The 17383-nt window shown below is 35.2% G+C and overlaps 3 protein-coding genes and 1 non-coding gene across 7 annotated transcripts; 2 read left to right on the top strand and 2 right to left on the bottom strand.

The window, feature by feature from the left end:
• LOC105802657 (shaggy-related protein kinase theta) lies at positions 1–6159 on the top strand. 4 transcript variants are annotated; one of them, XM_012634427.2, is made up of 14 exons: positions 1–353; positions 701–739; positions 1780–2034; positions 2527–2619; positions 2901–2960; positions 3079–3351; positions 3436–3510; positions 4219–4275; positions 4360–4500; positions 4912–4962; positions 5063–5158; positions 5242–5325; positions 5470–5572; positions 5649–6159. In XM_012634427.2, the coding sequence occupies exons 1-14, from the start codon at positions 291–293 to the stop codon at positions 5708–5710; spliced, it is 1452 nt and encodes a 483-aa protein (XP_012489881.1). In that variant the 5' UTR covers positions 1–290; the 3' UTR covers positions 5711–6159. The 4 variants fall into 4 exon arrangements, with proteins under 4 accessions (XP_012489881.1, XP_012489884.1, XP_012489886.1 ...); XM_012634432.2 differs by having other exon boundaries at positions 327–353; positions 701–788; XM_012634430.2 differs by lacking the exon at positions 701–739 and having other exon boundaries at positions 2–353.
• A 374-nt stretch (positions 6160–6533) lies between these two features.
• LOC105802658 (pentatricopeptide repeat-containing protein At2g03880, mitochondrial) lies at positions 6534–9707 on the bottom strand. The gene is made up of 2 exons (XM_052623404.1): positions 9348–9707; positions 6534–9212 (listed from the first exon to the last, which is right to left on the bottom strand). Exon 2 carries the CDS (start codon positions 9205–9207, stop codon positions 6778–6780), a length of 2430 nt encoding a protein of 809 aa, XP_052479364.1. The 5' UTR covers positions 9208–9212; positions 9348–9707; the 3' UTR covers positions 6534–6777.
• Positions 9708–9732: 25 nt separating this feature from the next.
• LOC105802659 (E3 ubiquitin-protein ligase At4g11680) lies at positions 9733–12168 on the top strand. The gene is made up of 5 exons (XM_012634435.2): positions 9733–10638; positions 10719–10838; positions 10916–11048; positions 11452–11604; positions 11823–12168. The coding sequence occupies exons 1-5, from the start codon at positions 10067–10069 to the stop codon at positions 11982–11984; spliced, it is 1140 nt and encodes a 379-aa protein (XP_012489889.1). The 5' UTR covers positions 9733–10066; the 3' UTR covers positions 11985–12168.
• Positions 12169–12381: 213 nt separating this feature from the next.
• Positions 12382–12469, bottom strand: LOC128035186 (small nucleolar RNA snoR114). Its single transcript, XR_008191587.1, has one exon. It is a non-coding gene; the product is annotated as a small nucleolar RNA snoR114 (small nucleolar RNA).
• Positions 12470–17383: the final 4914 nt, after the last annotated feature.

Here is a 17383-nt window from a genome sequence, read left to right as displayed (position 1 = left end):
GAGAAAAGAAAGAAAAAGGAAAAGAGAACTTGAGAAAATAAAAAAAAAACATTTATGTTTATTTAAAATGTTTTAAAATAAATGTAGTGAAGTTATAATTTTTGTTGATTACGTTAATTTGTTATATTTTATTTCCTTTTGGGTTGGTTTTGCCACCATCTGTAATTCTGGTTATAGGATCGAAGACGGAGAAGAAGAAGAGAGAAAGCAGGTTTTCTCTCTTCTCTTCTCGTATCTGTTGTGAAAGCCAAAATCGTTGTTTTAGCTTCAAGAAGTTACGGTCTAAAATCATGAATGTGATGCGTCGTCTCAAGAGCATTGCTTCCGGTCGTTCTTCTAGTTCTTCCGATCCCGTAAGTTCTGTTTTTTTTCATGGATTTATTTGACGCTAATCTCTCTTTTTGTAATGTTTATAGAAATGCTAGAAAAACGGAATGGATTTTTGGATTTCTTTTATAAGTTTTGCTCACCGAAAATATTGATTTTTTGTTTGTTATTCAATTTTCTTCATTAGATAAATGGAGAAAATATATATTTTTGTTATGATTATATCTAGATTTAGCTGGATTATTATTTGTTTAATGCTATATATGTGATTTCTTTTGTTCTGGTTGCGTAATTATTTTTGTCTTATAGCTGGTTGTTTAACTATTATTCTCTTTTTGTTCTTTGTTTTTTTTTGTTTTTATAAATATAATAGTTTTTGAAGGTTGAAGCGAGGACGAGAGGAATGGCATTGGTAGCTTAAGTCTTTTGCTTTTTGCTTCATTGCTTTTGTTTCTGAAAAGGTTTTATTGCCGTGCTTTTTGAATTGTCTTGCATATTTGTATCGACTTTGATTGTGTTCTATTCATTTATTGATCAACGTTGGTGGATCTCTTCTTTGATTTTCTGATTTAGGATATCTTGATATCTTGATATCAATAGCATAAGGTCATGCTTATGCTTTTATGCGTGTAATTGTCATAAGCCAACCTTTAGTTTTAGATTATATGTTTACCATGGTGGTTTATGGAAAGTCAGGCTGCAATGGTTGTATCTTCTGTAGAGCTTTGCTTTTAGGTTGGTGATGGGTCAAATCACCAATTTTGGTTTTTCCTGAGAATGGGAAATGTCTTAAACGAACTTTCTTTTTTCTTGGTAGGGGCTTTATTATAGAGGTAAAATGCTGCAGACATATTACTTACCTAAATGGTTGGGTCCTTGTGATGTTAACTTCAATATGTGATCATGGACTGAAGTCTAGAATGGAAAGGAACTTAGAAAATTACATTTGAGCCTCTACATCGTTTCTTTCTATTGCCTTTACACCTACTGCAGAGTAGTAAAGCAAACTACAATAGAAAAGATGGATTCCACTTAATTTGAGATTTGACCATTAAGTTTCAGACTGGGTTTTTTAAGTCTGTCTATCCTCCTTGAACTGTTGAGCTTAATCTGGGTTTCCCTTTAGATAACCAAATGAGCCACAAGATCTTATACAAGTGATAAGAGTTGTTTAAAGGAGGAGGAGAACTGAATGTTAATCTGCATCTTGTAAACATATGAGCTACTTGCCTGTTTCTCTTTATGTAATATTTATGCACTTTAAACTGTTACTTCATCATTCAAAGTCACTACCTTCTGTATATATAAAATTCCGTTCTGATGAAAAGATAACATATGAGATCTACAATGAGACAAGTATACAAAGATAGCAATATGAATGTTCTCTATTACTATGAGGATGCTTGTTTTCTTTATTTTTGGTTTTATGATTGATTTTTATTTTCACATCAGAGTGGGGATACTGGCACCAAGAGGGCAAAGGTTGATCAAGAATCAGAATGCAAGGTAAATGAGGCATCAAATTTTGTTGAGAGGAGTACCACTGATAGAGAGAAACATATGGCTTCTTCATCTCTGGAAACTGTAGCAAGTACGTCCTATGTAACTTCTGTTGCTAGAACCGAAAAGCCAGATGTTGATCTGCTCCCTAATGAAATGCATGAAATGAGAATTAGAGATGAGAAAACAGCTGACCCAGATGAGAAGGTGATTGCTTGGTCTTATACTCTCAGAGTTAGCACTACATATATGTTGAAATGTCCCTCTTAAATATTGTCTTCATATCCACCTTGTTTTAAATTTATAACCAGGTAAGCTGGAATACCATCTAAGAAGTTATTCACTTCTTCAAACTTAAAAAGTCAGAAGCTGTTGATATAGTTTGAAGTGATTATAATGTTCCTTCTATGCATATGACTTGAATTGAGCCTTAACAAGAGCAATGGATTGAATCAATGAGGAATAATCTTTTCCTTTCCATGTTATGACTTGGATTGAGCCTTAATGAGGGCTATGGATTGAATCAACGAGGAAGCAATCTACTTATTCCTCAGGCTATGGCTCATGGTTCTACAAGAGATCTTCTGAGCAACTTTTTTGGAAATTGTTACTTGATTCTCTGAAATGATTCAAAGCTGCCTACAGTTATCTATTTCCTTGATTATTTCTAAACTATTGTTTGTAACTTGTATTTCACAGGATATGGAGGCTCCTGTTATTAATGGAAATGGAACAGAAACGGGTCAGATAATTTCAGCTACTATTGGTGGTCGGGATGGGAAACCAAAACAGGTGATTTATTTTGGATGACGTTTTGTTGTACATAACTGCTTATCTGGATTGTAAATTTTTCCATGCCCTTTTCTTTCTTGATGGGGTGGAGATAAGTTTTCCTGCGGAGGCTGTTTGTTTTAGTTGTTATTTAAAAAATGAACACAGCTCAATAGTTTGCTCAAGTCATTGTCATGTCAGAGTCTTGGTTTACATGCATGGTGGTTCATTTCATTTGATAATTCTATTTGGACTAAGCTGCAATTAACGCATAATATTGCATTTCTTTTCTTGGGCTTCAGACAATCTCTTACATGGCAGAGCGTGTGATTGGCAGAGGTTCATTTGGCGTTGTCTTTCAGGTATAAATTTATTGGCTCTTAACCCTTTTCTTGTTTGTAACCCTTTGTCTTTGGTATCTGCATTTATTCAGAATATTCTGTCTCTTTGAGTTTTACATGAGACTTTATGTTAATGTAGGCCAAGTGCTTGGAAAGAGGTGAATCTGTTGCTATAAAGAAGGTTCCGCAGGATAAAAGATACAAAAATAGGGAACTCCAGATTATGCGTATACTTGACCATCCTAATGTGGTTCAACTGAAGCACTGTTTCTTTTCAAACACTGACAAAGATGAGCTCTATCTTAATCTTGTTCTAGAGTATGTACCGGAAACTGTTTACCAAGTTTCAAAGCACTACACCAAAGTGAACTATCATGTGCCCATTCTTCATGTGCAGCTGTATATATACCAGGTGATCCTTGGCTCTGCTTTGCTAATATATTCCAGCTGTATGTATTCACAGTGCATATTGTGACAAGCTATATTGTTTTTGCAGATTTGTCGTGCTCTGAATTATTTACATCACGTGGTTGGTGTTTGTCATCGTGATATTAAGCCTCAAAATTTACTGGTGAGGCTTTTTTGCCTTTTTATTATAAGGTGGAGGTTGATATTATGGTTCACCTTTACTTGACAAAATTGTTATCAACTTGAGTGCGCTATAATGTGTGACACTCTCTTTTCATGGTGGTCAGGCATACTGCTTGTCTAAAGCATTTATTGTGTATGTTTATGATATAATATGGTCCTTGTCTGTGAAATTTTATCGGCTTTACCATGTCATTGTGTTAAGTTCACAAATTAAGGATCTAGTTACTTTCGCGGTAAAGTCTGCTTTGATTGAATGGGCTTTCCCCTTGTTATGGTTTCTACCACGAGATAACCTATGATGAATATGTGGAACTCATTGAAGGGAGCTCCTAACCTTAGATTTATTACAAAAGAGAAGTATTAAACCTCTGTAATTGCATTAAAATTCTGACTTGTTTTTATTACTTTAAATAGAGATTATTTATGTTTATTCTTTCGAAGTGGAAGGGAACTAAAACTAAAATAGGACTTCTAATAAAATAAGGAAACTGAAAAAAGAGGACTTTTAACAAAAGTACTCCTAACGCCATGAGATGCTTGCTAAAATGAATTATTTATATTTTCTAAATATAATATTAGCTGTCTCCATTATCCATCCATTACACATTGCTTTTTGTTATTCTTTTGATAAAGTTTTTATTACCAAATATTGAAGCATGTTAGAGCTTATGTTGCTATGTATTTGCAGGTCAATCCCCACACTCACCAGTTGAAGATATGTGATTTTGGTAGTGCAAAAATGTTGGTATGTTCAATACTTCAATATTTTGGAAAGTGACAGTCTTTTTTTCGTCTAAAACTTATACAAGATTTACTCTGCAATGTTTAGGTACCAGGCGAACCTAACATATCATATATATGCTCAAGATATTATAGGGCTCCAGAACTTATATTCGGGGCGACGGTGTATAGCACTGCTATTGATATGTGGTCTGTTGGTTGTGTCATGGCTGAGCTTCTGCTTGGACATGTGAGTTTATAAATTAAAGTTTCTTTTACATTCAGATTGATGCCAACTTATGTTATATTTACCTCTCTAATACTTTGCATGGCTCTAGTATTGCTTTAATAGCATTCTTTGCTCCGCATATTCATGATATGTGTTGCTGCATTTAAACATTGTTTCATTTTGCTTTGGGCATCTATGTCTGCAATGTCTCTCTGATGCCATTATTCTTTTGAGCCCTTCTAGTTTCTTACTATGCTATTCAGGCCTTTGACATCCTAAAAGTCGTGAAAGCACATTTTGCAAAACTATACTGCCATCTATATACTTTTGGAGTGCTTATCTAAGGCATCCATTTGTAGCATGTAAAAGTTGCATCTTTTGAAGAGAATCTCTGTTCTGTGCAATAATTCATATTTGGTATTCCGTTTGCAGCCGCTATTTCCTGGTGAAAGTGGTGTCGATCAACTAGTGGAAATTATTAAGGTGTTCATCTGTGCCTTTTTTTTTCCCCTCAAGTGTTTACTTCTGCTTTTCTTTTTCTACGATTCTCATCTTTTCACTTTCTTCTGCTTTATTTAATTAGATACTGGGAACACCGACCAGAGAAGAAATTAAATGCATGAATCCAAATTACACTGAATTTAAGTTCCCTCAGATCAAAGCTCATCCATGGCATAAGGTGAGCTGATTGGATCATCTTCTAGTTACCTTGTTATACGTTGTACATAAAAGTGGAAATCTTATTCAAATTACAACTTTCAGATATTTCACAAGCAATTTCCCCCTGCTGCGGTGGATCTTGTGTCAAGGCTGCTTCAATATTCACCAAACATACGTTGCACCTCTGTGAGAATTTTGCAATATATTATTGTTGTTTTTGGTTACATATCATTTGTTCTTTAGACCTCGACCTTGATTGGGAACTTCTAATTTTGTAAGTAACCATCCTTTATGTTTGCATTTAATGAGATGAAACTTCCTGGCTTTCAGTTGGAGGCATGTGCACACCCTTTCTTCGATAATTTAAGGGACCCTAATGTATGCTTGCCTAACGGGCAAGCCCTACCTCCGCTATTCAATTTCACAGCTAAAGGTAAACAAGTTTCACCTCATCACTATGATTCTCTTAAAATTTGCCGTGTATTGTTCATATGTAAATGGTTATGCAGAACTGGCTGGTGCATCTGATGAACTACGGCAACGTCTGATCCCTGAACATGCAAGGACATAAATGATAGAATGGAACGGCATCTGTTCGTGTTGTAAATTGGTTTTGGATGATGCTAGGTTGCCACCGCTGACAAGCTACATTGCCCTATCTCTTTCTAGTTCAGAATGACCATCTTTGTTGGTTAATAGTTCCAAGTGATGACCAAAAATGATATTATCAGGATGTAGGAGGCTATCCCATTCAAGGACCACCCCACCTACAATGGATATTCAGATGATGCTTTGAGGTGGGCGAATTATAGGACTGGTAGTGTTGAGGTTTTGGGATTTTCTTTTTCGTTTTACGATCTGATTTGCTATCTGACTCGACTAATGAAAAAGATTACTCTTTAGAGTGGAGGTTCCCACTGAATTTTCAACCAGAGAAATTTCGACTTTTTCCACTATAATTTTCTTACCAGTTCTACAGTTTCAAATTTCACTGATAGAAGGTTTATTTGGTTTGGTAAATATTATAGAATCAAAGATTTTGTAAATCTGTAAAAAATATGTTATTATCAGTTTTTAAGTTTATTTTGATTTAGTTCTTTTAAGAAAACGTTGGACAATGAGATTTGAATTTTAAGATCTTAAAATTAAATATACTTATTAACTCTTGTTATGGTATTTTTCCTGTTATTGACCTGAAATTCAAATATAACCTTGAATTATCTACCCACAATCCAAGTAAATGCAGAGGAACTTGGGCCCACAAGGTAGAAAATTAAGGGCTTACTGGGGGCTCGCAGATAGAGAATGCGAAGTCAAGCACGTGGTACGATAAATATATGTTAAGTCTAGAGTAGTATACGTGTTGGTGTGCACGGAGTCTACTTAAGACGTCATTTCGATGAACAATAACTGTATCTTATAAATATCCAATTTCCCTCACTAAGAGGACACAACAAAAACACTCGACAACTTTTAATATTTGGTTCCTGTATCATTGAATGATAAAGATGTTATGGATTTTATAAGTTTGAAAAACATTGGTTAAAAAATACAAAAATGTGTAGAATACAGATTACATGTAACGGAAGATCAGAGAAGTGTATGGAGAACTAGGAACGTGGTTAGACTAAAACCTATCTACCAATAATCTCCGCATGAGCATTGTCCTCCTTTGAAGTGATGAAAACAATTAGAATCTCTCAAGATGATGTGACGATGGAAAACTCTAGATATGTATTTCATAGCAGTATGACAATCACCACAAACTCGAAGGTTCTTAAAAATTCGGACCGGAGCCCCACGTGGTAAGCTCAGAAGTCCGAATGCCACGGCCAGTTTTTCACTGTGATAGGCCAGACCAAGCTCCTTCCCTTCTTTATCCATGTTATGGAGTGCAAAACTGATGTCGGCTTCGTAACCAGCTTCCTTTATCAAAACCATGATCTCATCAATCTTGGAATAGATCTCAGTAGTTCTCGAATGCCCTCTGTCTTCCGACATAAAGGTGTGCACTCTGCTGTTTACCTCGATCCAACTACATCCAGGCTCCTTACTGATCCCCTTCCATTTCATTGTTCTTCGAATCGTTGCGGCGTCTTCCCATTTTCCGGCAGCAGAATACATGTTAGACAACATTATGTATGGCACAGCATTTTTGGACTCTAATTCAAAGAGGTTCTTTGCTGCTCTTTCCCCCAATTCCAGGTTGCCCTGCACTCTACATGCAGCAAGAAGGGCCTTCCACACAGTTGCATCCGGTTCCACATCCATTTCATTCAACAACATTTCTGCTTCAACGAGTTTTCCAGAGCGACCCAAGAGGTCAATCATACAAGCATAGTGTTCAGGACCTGGTTTAATTCCATATTCCTTCTCCATTGATGCAAAATACAAGCGACCCCTTTCCAAAAGACCGGCATGGCTGCAAGCAAATAGTAAGCCTATAAAAGTAATGTAGTCTGGTTTTGTGCCACTAGCAATCATTTGATCATAGAACCTTACTGAGTCCTTTCCTTTACCATTCCGGGCATAACCAACTATTAGTGCAGTCCAAGTTACCGCATCCCGGATTTGCATGGAATCAAATACTCTGCTTGCATTGTCTATACATCCACACTTGGCATACATTGTTACGAGGGAATTATCTACTGAAGTGGATGATTGGAGGCCAGATTTAACAAAGTCTGCATGAACTTGTTGCCCAAGTTCCAGAACTGTTAATTCTGCACAAGCACTCAAAGAACTGGCAAGAACGACGTGGTCGGGATGAATGCCTGCCGATCTCATGTCACAAAACAACTTGAGAGCTTCTTCATGATGGTTATTATGTGCATATCCCGTCACTAGAGAGGTCCATGAGACAACATCCTTGTTTGGCATGTGGTTGAAAACCTGAAAAGCGCAATCCATGTTTCCTTGTTTAGCATACATGTCAACCAAAGCATTATTCACAAGCTTGTATGCCTCAAATCCTGTTTTAATGATCAAACAGTGGACTGACATTGCATTGTTCATATCTTTCGTTGAAGCAAAACAGTTTAGAACTGACGGGTATGTGAAATTACCCAGCTTCATATCTCTAGCATGCATCTTCCGGAACAATGAGAGAGCTTCCTCTTCACAGCCTTGCCTCACGCACCCCACTAACATAGAGTTCCAAGAAACAACATCATCAACCTCCATATTCTCTAAGACTATCAAGGCACTATCCAAATCCCTGCATTTTGCATACATATCGATCAACGCACTTTGAACAAAAACATTAGCTTCAAAACCACTCCTAACAATGAAACTATGCACTTGTGTGCCAAAATTACGAGCTTGAACTGCAGCACAAGCTGTTAACACACTCGGGAAAGTGAACTGATTAGAGGCAACTCCTTCAACCACCATATCTCGATAGCATTCAATCGCTTTGAATGCCTCTCCATTCTGAGAATAACCAGCAACCATGGCAGTCCACATGACATGGTTTCTCTTGTTGGGCATCATTTTAAACAGATACTCAGCTTCCAAAATGCAATTGCACTTCGCATACATATCAACAAGACCGGTAACAACATAGTCATTCGACTCGAATTGTGTCTTTATTACATAACCATGCACCTGTTTTCCTCTTTGAAGCAAACCCAATGTTGAACACAACCTTAAAATACTTCCCATTGTGTATTGATTAGGCCTTTGCCCCTCAAATTGCATTCTGGAAAACAAATGAAAAGCTTCGGTTTCCATACCATGTAGACAATAACCTGAAATTAGTAAATTCCAAGTGATGGAACTTTTTATTGGGGTTTCTTTGAAAAGTTGTATAGCTTCAGTTAATTTCCCGGAAGTTGCATACGCAGCTATCAACGTGTTCCAGGTGAACTCATCCCGTTCAGGCATTTTGTCAAATAGCTTCCGAGCTTCATTAATCCGACCCGATTTAGATAATTCATTCAAAACCCGATTGGAATCAATCTTTGATTGACTGGAATTCGCAAAATGAAAATGCATTGTTCGCACGTGAATGCATTGATGAAATGACTTGAAAGACAAGTCCAGGAATTTGAAATTTAGTTTTATCATTAAAGCTTCAGATCGAGCAGCAATGGAAGTCCCAAGTCCCAAAACCAGCCACGAACAAGAAGATTAAGAAAAGGGTTAAAATTTGATACGGAATTAAGAGTAAAAAATATGAAATAAAAATATCTTGAGGGTCCAAATACCAAATACGGCTCACGGTCTCCTTCACGGAAAAAGAGACAAGGTGGGGTCCTTTTGACAGTTACATGGAGCGCCTGATGCTCAAGCTACTTGGCGGGAACTTCCATGGTATCATAACAGATGAAATTGAGATGCTCCGATAACAGGGGACGCCTTCGGTCTTGTCTGTTTTCATCTCCTTGGCTTTTTCTGCTCTTTCTGAGTGTTCATTCATTCATCGCTATCCATCAAAATTTTACTCCAAAATAGAGAAAATTTTAAAACAGTAATAAAAATAATAATATAATAGGAAGCTGTTGGCTGTTGCTATCTATCATTGTATTTTCATCGTCATGATTCGTCGTCTTCGAAACCCATTTCCACTGTCCCCTATTCACACTAATAATTCAAGTCTTTTGTACTAAAGTTATTGCCTTTTTATAAGATGGAGAGTACCCCCTTTTTTTTTTCTTGTTATCTGAATTCAAAGTTTCAAAATTTTCCTACATAAATCCAAATAAACCCACCAAAATTCAAATTCCTGCCAAGTTTGATTTAGACCTTTTCTTCTTTCTTTCTTTTTTTTTTTCCCCAATTTTCATTCAATTATCTTGTTTTGTTTCCTTTAAAGTCATTCCTCATTAAAGTAGATTCTTTGATCATTATTACTAAGTAATTGCGTCATAGATTTTTTTTTTCTTACGACCTTAATTTCCAGGAAGGTTGTATTATTTTGAAGGAGATGAACCCATCAAACGCACTACCTCAGACATCACCTCCATCAGATGCGGTGGACACGTCACCCCTCCTGACCCATTCCATATCCGACCACCTTCCCCGCAGCCGCCGCATCCTCCGTCGTCGACCTCCACCTTTACCTGGCACAGCCGCTAGGCTCCTCCGACGCGCCAGCAGTCGTCGTTTGATGCTCCGTGAGCCATCGGTTCGCGTGCGAGAAACCGCTGCGGAGCAACTCGAAGAGCGTCAAAGCGATTGGGCCTACTCGAAGCCCGTTATAATCCTCGACATTCTCTGGAATATGGCGTTTGTGGTAATGGCGGTTGTCGTTTTGGGACTCAGCCTTGAAGAAAAGCCCAGCGTCCCCTTAAGGCTCTGGGTTTGGGGTTACGGCTTACAGTGTTTGTTTCACGTGGCTTGCGTAGCAGTAGAATATAAAATAAGAAACGAAAGGAGGGTTGAGGGCTTGCAGAGCAACGAGGATCCGGATTTGGGTCTGAATTCTCAGTCTGGGAGTGAAGCAGATGATTCCGAGGATAATGTAACAGAGGAGTTGAATAGTGGAGATGAAACCAGGTAAATTAACTATATAAGAATAAGTTAGGAATAGAATCAAAATACTGCTTATGCTCAATAAATATTTATGAATTTTGCAGAGTTGCCAAGAGCTTGGAGTCTGCAAATACGATGTTTTCATTTCTTTGGTGGATAATTGGATTTTACTGGATAATTGCCAAAGGACAAGTTTTGACACATCAGGCACCTAAGCTTTACTGGTACTATCAAGATGAAGTTTTTTCTATTATTATCAATTACTTTTTATGATTATTAACATGGGTTCTTAACTGGGCAGGCTTTGTGTTACATTTCTTGCGTTGGATGTGGTGTTTGTATTCATCTGTGTTGCTGTTGCCTGTCTTATTGGTCTTGCTGTTTGCTGCTGTCTTCCTTGTATCATTGCAATTTTGTATGCTCTTACAGACCGGGTAAAATTTTTTAACTTTTTTTTTTTAAATAATGCAGATTGTTATTGCATTAAAGAATATTCATTGATGTATTCATCAGCTTCAGTTTCGGTGGATTAGTCTTTTGATTGTGATCGAGACGAAGATTGCTTCTTTTATGATGTTTTTTCAAAGTAGAACAAAAAATTTTCGTGTATGATGAACTAATTCGGCGATGAGTTGGTGATTACGGATTATAACATTCTGTGAGGAAACATGTAATTTTGGACTCTATGGGCCATAATCTGTAATGGCTTTCACTGTTGAATCCATCAATGTGATTAGAAATATGTTATATATGCCGCATCCTTCATAATCTCTGTACAAGGTTAAACTCTCCCTGCTGTTCTCCATATTTTAAACCATCTTCAATGTGTAAAAACAGGATGGAGCAACAGATGAAGAAATTGATAGATTGCCAAAGTACAGGTTTCAAAGGACAGCTGATCTCGAAAAAGTAGATGGTGAAATTTATAACATAATGACTGAATCTAACACTGATACTCCTACTGAACGGATTCTTTCACGTGAAGATGCTGTAAGTAGCCTGTACTGTTGTGCACTTGGATGCTGGTTTTGTAAAATCATTGAAACTTTTAGGAAGCTGCAATTCATAATATAACCAATTTGCAATCTGACATTGAATCAAATACTGGTAGCCTTCTATCTGGCATTTGAAAAGTAGTGTTGTTCTGGCCTTTCGAAGAATGAATTTTCACGATTTTGACATAAATTTATGTGCCAATCATAATACAGGAATGCTGCATCTGCCTTTCTGCTTATGAAGATGGGACCGAGTTGCGCGAACTTCCTTGCCATCACCATTTCCATTGCAACTGTATAGACAAGTGGTTGTACATCAATGCTACATGTCCTCTCTGCAAGTTCAACATTCTAAAGGTGAGCGAAGAGGTTTAGAAAACCCTAATTGCAGGAATTAACACTGCCTGTTTGCAGTTCCCTGCTTGTATGTAAATGTAATTATATGACTATACATCAGCATAGAACAGGTTTTGCAACAAAGGCAGATGTGTTTTTTGTTTTCCATTTGGAGTGTTTTTGAAATTGTTAATATACTACATACAGTTAATGCTTTTTCCCAGCTTCTTTTGCCTTTGATTCCCTCCGAGTTAAGGTAATCACTTTAATTTAGTTATTAATGAAGTACTTATTTTTCTAGGGAATCATGTTTTACGTACGAAAGTGAATCTAATATTTGGATTTCGACCTATTTACGGTTTCAGATTTCCAAATTCATCATGTATGTAAACAGTAAACACTGAGTAGAAGTTAAAAATAAAAATTAAAAAGAGAAGAGCTTAGATACTCTTAATGTCATCTTTAAGTTCAGATGAGTATAATAAACCCTAGCGATCACATAAGCACAGAGATCTTCACAGCTCAAATGCACCAGCCGGGAATCGTACCCGGGTCTGTACTGTGCAGGGTAGTATTCTACCACTTGACCACCGGTGCCTGTTGCTTTTTCGATAAAATTTTATATACTTTTCGTAAGACTATGAAGACAGGTATGTATGGCAGGGCCCAAAAAATTGCTTCCATTATCAAATTGATACACAATGACGTGGTGTATTTGGCGATGGACCATACGATTCATTATTATGAATATCTTTTATCATTGGATTAATGGAAGTTTCTTCATTAATTATTCAAAACAAAAGTAAATAATGGGCTAAGCTAACTTGGCATTAAATAAAAATGAGCATCACGACTGGCATCGACTAAGGATCAAGTGTAGTTTCCCAGCAGCATTGACCGGAATAGAAGGTGTTGTTCTTGAATTTCATAACCTCCTCTGTCGTAAAAGTTTAAATTGAAAGCATTAAGAGCAGGGGCTTTGTCCCCATCGCTAATGGAAATCACTCTCCAAACCTCATCTTCAGTGAAGGGCAGCACAAGCATTGTAGCACCATCAGCAGACAATGGGTCCATACTACTTAGGATACCCAAATGTGTCCATTTCTCAGAGATAAACTGCTCAGCTGCAACTTAAGCACTAACGGGAAGAGCTGCATCTTCTTCCTTGCAAAAAGATTTCACTCCTTCATACACTAAGAGTAAAACCAACATCCAAAAACACAAATGCATTGCAGACCTTATACCAATCAATTAGAGAGCATTCATTAAAACCAACAACAATTCCCTGACCTTTATCTGTCGAGAGATGAATAAGAAAGAGTATTGTCACTTTGGGAAAAGCTTGACAACCAATTTACAAGATAAGTAGGCATATTGATAGATGTAGCCTTCAAGTGATTACATTGGGTGGAGATCTTAGGATAGGTTGCCCTTCTGTGAAGATGATGTCAGTGGAGATACAGTTTCCACTTCATCAGTCACAGTAGAAAGTTTCCAAAATGACACATATTAGTGTTCCTTTTTCCCTTGCAGAGAAAACAATAAGACACAGCTACAAAATCAACCACCAGATGGGGAGTAATTATACAAGAGACCAGATATGTAGGAAGAGCAGAACAAGTAAGGGAATGAAATCACCTCGTACGTAAATCTATTTCACAAGTTATACTTATGACGTACCGCTTGCATGATCAAAACGTCCATTGAAGCACATATCTTGTAGAGGGCAACACCCCAGGCCAAAACCAGCAATCAGGATATAGAAACCATTAAATAAGGTGCTATGCTGAAGATTATTTAAAAAGTATTAAGAATTATAAAAAATATTAAAATATGATAAATGATTGTCTACTAAAATGAAACTGGACAATCATTTTAGGTTAATTTTAGAGTGAATTTTTAAAATTTATACAAAATTATTTAGAATTATAAGAAATCATAAATAATTATTAATTTTTTAAAACCAATTTTTTATAAACTATAAAAACTCTTAAAGTAGTCAAATATATATACATATCGTTGGTATTTTTAATTAAACAAGTTGATACATCCTAATTTATTATTTCCTAATATTTCTTATAATTCAAATATATATACATATATAAAATAGTAACCTTTCGTAATAAGGTTTCATTATTACTTTCTAAAAATTAATCATCTTTTTATATTTCTGAATAATTTTAAATTATTTTTATAAATTTTATAATTATTTAAGAAACCATTCTAGAATAAATTTGGGTAAATGATTGTTTAGACTCGTTTAAGCATGGATAACCAATTTTCAAGTTCATTATGTTGTCTTTAATAAATTTTAAAATATTTTTTATAATTATTTACAATTATTTAAAATATTTGTTGACGTGATAAATGTCGATATCATTTTCTTGTTGCTCCGTCAGTTACATCATCACTTAATAATAGAAATAGATAAAAAAATTTAACAAAGGATTAATTTACTTTTTGATTTAATGTACAATGATTAATTTACCTATTATTAAGCAGAAGGTAAAATACAAAATTATTTTAAACATCAATTCAGTTTGTTTTTCTAACAAATAAATTATAAAATCTTATTTATAACATTATTAAAGAAAATAAATAAAATTAAAACAAACCAAATGAAACTATTAATTAATAAAACTTCCATCAAACAATTGATTTACATGTAGAGCTACTTACATCAGCGGGCAGTCGTCAGCATGGAAGTGGACCTAAAATAAATGCCTGCAGAGGGTCTAAACCACAACATTTGTGTTGGAATGTAAGTAATAAAAAAATGTCCATTGGTTTTCCCTTTTCTACAGCGCTTTTGCCAGGAAGTTTTGGAGTAGAAATTTAGGTCAACCACAACTACCTTGCAAAAACGATGGATTTTACCCAAACATGTCCTGCAATCTGTTTAAGATCTTCTTCCATTTTGCTAATGGAAAGATGACTGTTATCTGTTTACTTAAATCTACAAGCCATCAAATTTCATTTTCAATTAAAAACAGTGTCAATTCAATTACAAATTTTTTTTATTAAAATATTTATAATTAAAAATGAAAAATATATAATTATTGTGACTTTAATTCACCAAAGATAATTAACAAAATAATTATTAAAAAGAAGGAAATTTTATTTTTTTGGGTAAAAATTACATTCTTAAAAAGCCAAATTTAGTTTAGCAAAAAAATAAAAGGGCCAATTATTGTCTACGTAACTTCTCCTCAACAGGAAAAAGGATAAATTTTAAAACCATACATGAATTATGATTTAATGTGTAATTGTATACATAAATTTTAATTTTGTTCAATGTTGTACATGAATTTTTATTTGATCAAATTATTGTAAATAATTAACACAATTAATGATATAAGATCATTTTATGTATATATATTGCATACATGAGTAATTATATTTATCCAATATAAAAATAAATTGATATATTTATTTCTTTGAATATGCACGATTAAATCAAAATTAAAGTTTCAATCATACATTTGAACCACAATTAAAGTTCATGTTTACAATTGCACATTAAATCAAAGTTCATGTATAATTTTGAGGTTTATCCTAAGAAAATAATTATCTACTTTATCTTTAAAATTATGTTATCATATTTTCCAAATACAAAATTTATATAGAACATTTTTTTAGGAGGGCGGAATTAAATTGTATATTTTTATGATAGTAAAAGTGTAATTTTACCATTTTAATAACTTATATATTTATAAAATTTAAATGATTAAATCAATTTTTTTATCATTTTTGGAGGGACCAAAATGCAATTTTATCATTACTAGTTTAAAATTTTAAGGGACCTAAATGAAAAAAAATCCATTTTAGAGGGTTGGGGCCCTTGCTAGCCCCCCCTCTAGATTCGCCACGATATCAACGCATAAATCTCTCAATTTTAATTCATTTTATTATTTTCAAAATTTTATGAGGCAAACATAGGTGAAAATTTCATGAAGGTTTTTATATCAGGTGTCATATAGCATTTTGTTCTCTTTACTTAAAAATATGTTAATCCATGTACGTTAAATCAAAGGCCAAACTCGTCCTTTATGTTAAAAAGTTCATCTATTTCTATTGTTAAAAAATGTTATGACTGAAACAATAACCAAATAGTGTCACGTGTATCTCATGCTGATGTACATGGCTCTTTTACTCTTTAATCTAATGCACAGTGATTGATTTATCCATTTTTTTAGTAGAGAGGGTAAAATGCAATTTGGCTCCTAATATAAGGGGCCTCCGTGGTACTTTTATTGGCAAACATATTATAACATTTGTAATGTCATGTTACCTTACTATTTCGTCATATTATTAAAAAGAAACTAATAAACAAATTTAAGATGTAACACCCCTAATCCATATTTGTCGCCAGAACAGGGTTACAGAGCATTACCGAAATTTACAAATCAAATACAGTTATTTCATATAATTTACTATTCATATCATAAATCAATCATATTCAATCATATTGTCCCTTATATGGGCCCTCGAAGCCCAAAATATGCATTAGAAACAAGTCGAGACTAAATTGGAAACTCTGAGAATTTTTCGCAAAATATCAAAATTTTTCTTAGGTGCAGGGGACACATGCCCGTATGGCCAGGCCGTGTGGCTCTCACGACCAAGAGACACACCCATGTCTCAGGCTTTGCGGGTATTCGAAATAGGGGCACATGGCAGTGTCCTAGCCCGCAAGCCACACGCTCGTGTGCTAGGTCGTGTGAACAATTTAATTTGCATTAATTAGGTGCAAAGGTCACACGGCCAAGCCACACGCCCGTGTGCTAGGCTTTGTGAAAATACCTGAGCATTCTGTTTCTCAATTTTAAAGATACAGGGGACACATAGCCAGATCACACGCCTATGTGCTAGGCCGTGAGTCACACACGGTCAAGACACACGCCGGTGTCTCTGCTCATGTGGACGAAAATAGGTCATTTTCAAGGCCACTTTTCTCACCCAACTTGTCTTTCACCTACAACAACATTTTAACTCATCCTCAAGCAAATTCCACACATTTGAATCTAGCCAAAACCAAATCTTATGCATGATATATCATCTCATATGTTCAAGTTACAAACTTACTTATTTGTCCAAACGTATAAACTTACCATATTAATCAAACACATACTTATACATGTTTATGTCTAATTTACTAAATCCAACGCAACCATACTAAGCACACACATATCAAACATGATATATCCTCACATATAAATATACATCAAAACATGCCATCATTAGCCATCCCAATGGCTAGTTACAATTAAAACATATATATACCAACATTGGCTAAACTATCCTATACATGCCATTATAACCAAGTTTTAGTATATTACATATACCGAAAAGCCCGAGAGATAGTGTGATGTTGCTCCGACCCGCTTCCAACCTTTACGAACCTCCGAGTACTATAAAATAGAAGAGATAAAACCAAG

Source organism: Gossypium raimondii, chromosome 11 (assembly GCF_025698545.1).
Source record: "Gossypium raimondii isolate GPD5lz chromosome 11, ASM2569854v1, whole genome shotgun sequence".
NCBI lineage: Eukaryota > Viridiplantae > Streptophyta > Magnoliopsida > Malvales > Malvaceae > Gossypium > Gossypium raimondii.
Note: the sequence above shows the minus strand (reverse complement) of the source record. Positions and strands in the feature narration are given on the sequence as shown.

Bases quoted from the DNA above. Each gene is read 5' to 3' on its own strand.
- LOC105802658 (XM_052623404.1), bottom strand. From the start codon at position 9,207: ATGATAAAACTAAATTTCAAATTCCTGGACTTGTCTTTCAAGTCATTT.
- LOC105802657 (XM_012634427.2), top strand. From the start codon at position 291: ATGAATGTGATGCGTCGTCTCAAGAGCATTGCTTCCGGTCGTTCTTCT. The intron at 354-700 runs GTAAGTTCTGTT...TAAATATAATAG, and splicing joins CTTCTAGTTCTTCCGATCCC to TTTTTGAAGGTTGAAGCGAG. The intron at 5,573-5,648 runs GTAAACAAGTTT...ATGGTTATGCAG, and splicing joins ATTCAATTTCACAGCTAAAG to AACTGGCTGGTGCATCTGAT.
- LOC105802659 (XM_012634435.2), top strand. From the start codon at position 10,067: ATGAACCCATCAAACGCACTACCTCAGACATCACCTCCATCAGATGCG. The intron at 10,639-10,718 runs GTAAATTAACTA...TGAATTTTGCAG, and splicing joins AATAGTGGAGATGAAACCAG to AGTTGCCAAGAGCTTGGAGT. The intron at 10,839-10,915 runs GTACTATCAAGA...TTAACTGGGCAG, and splicing joins CAGGCACCTAAGCTTTACTG to GCTTTGTGTTACATTTCTTG.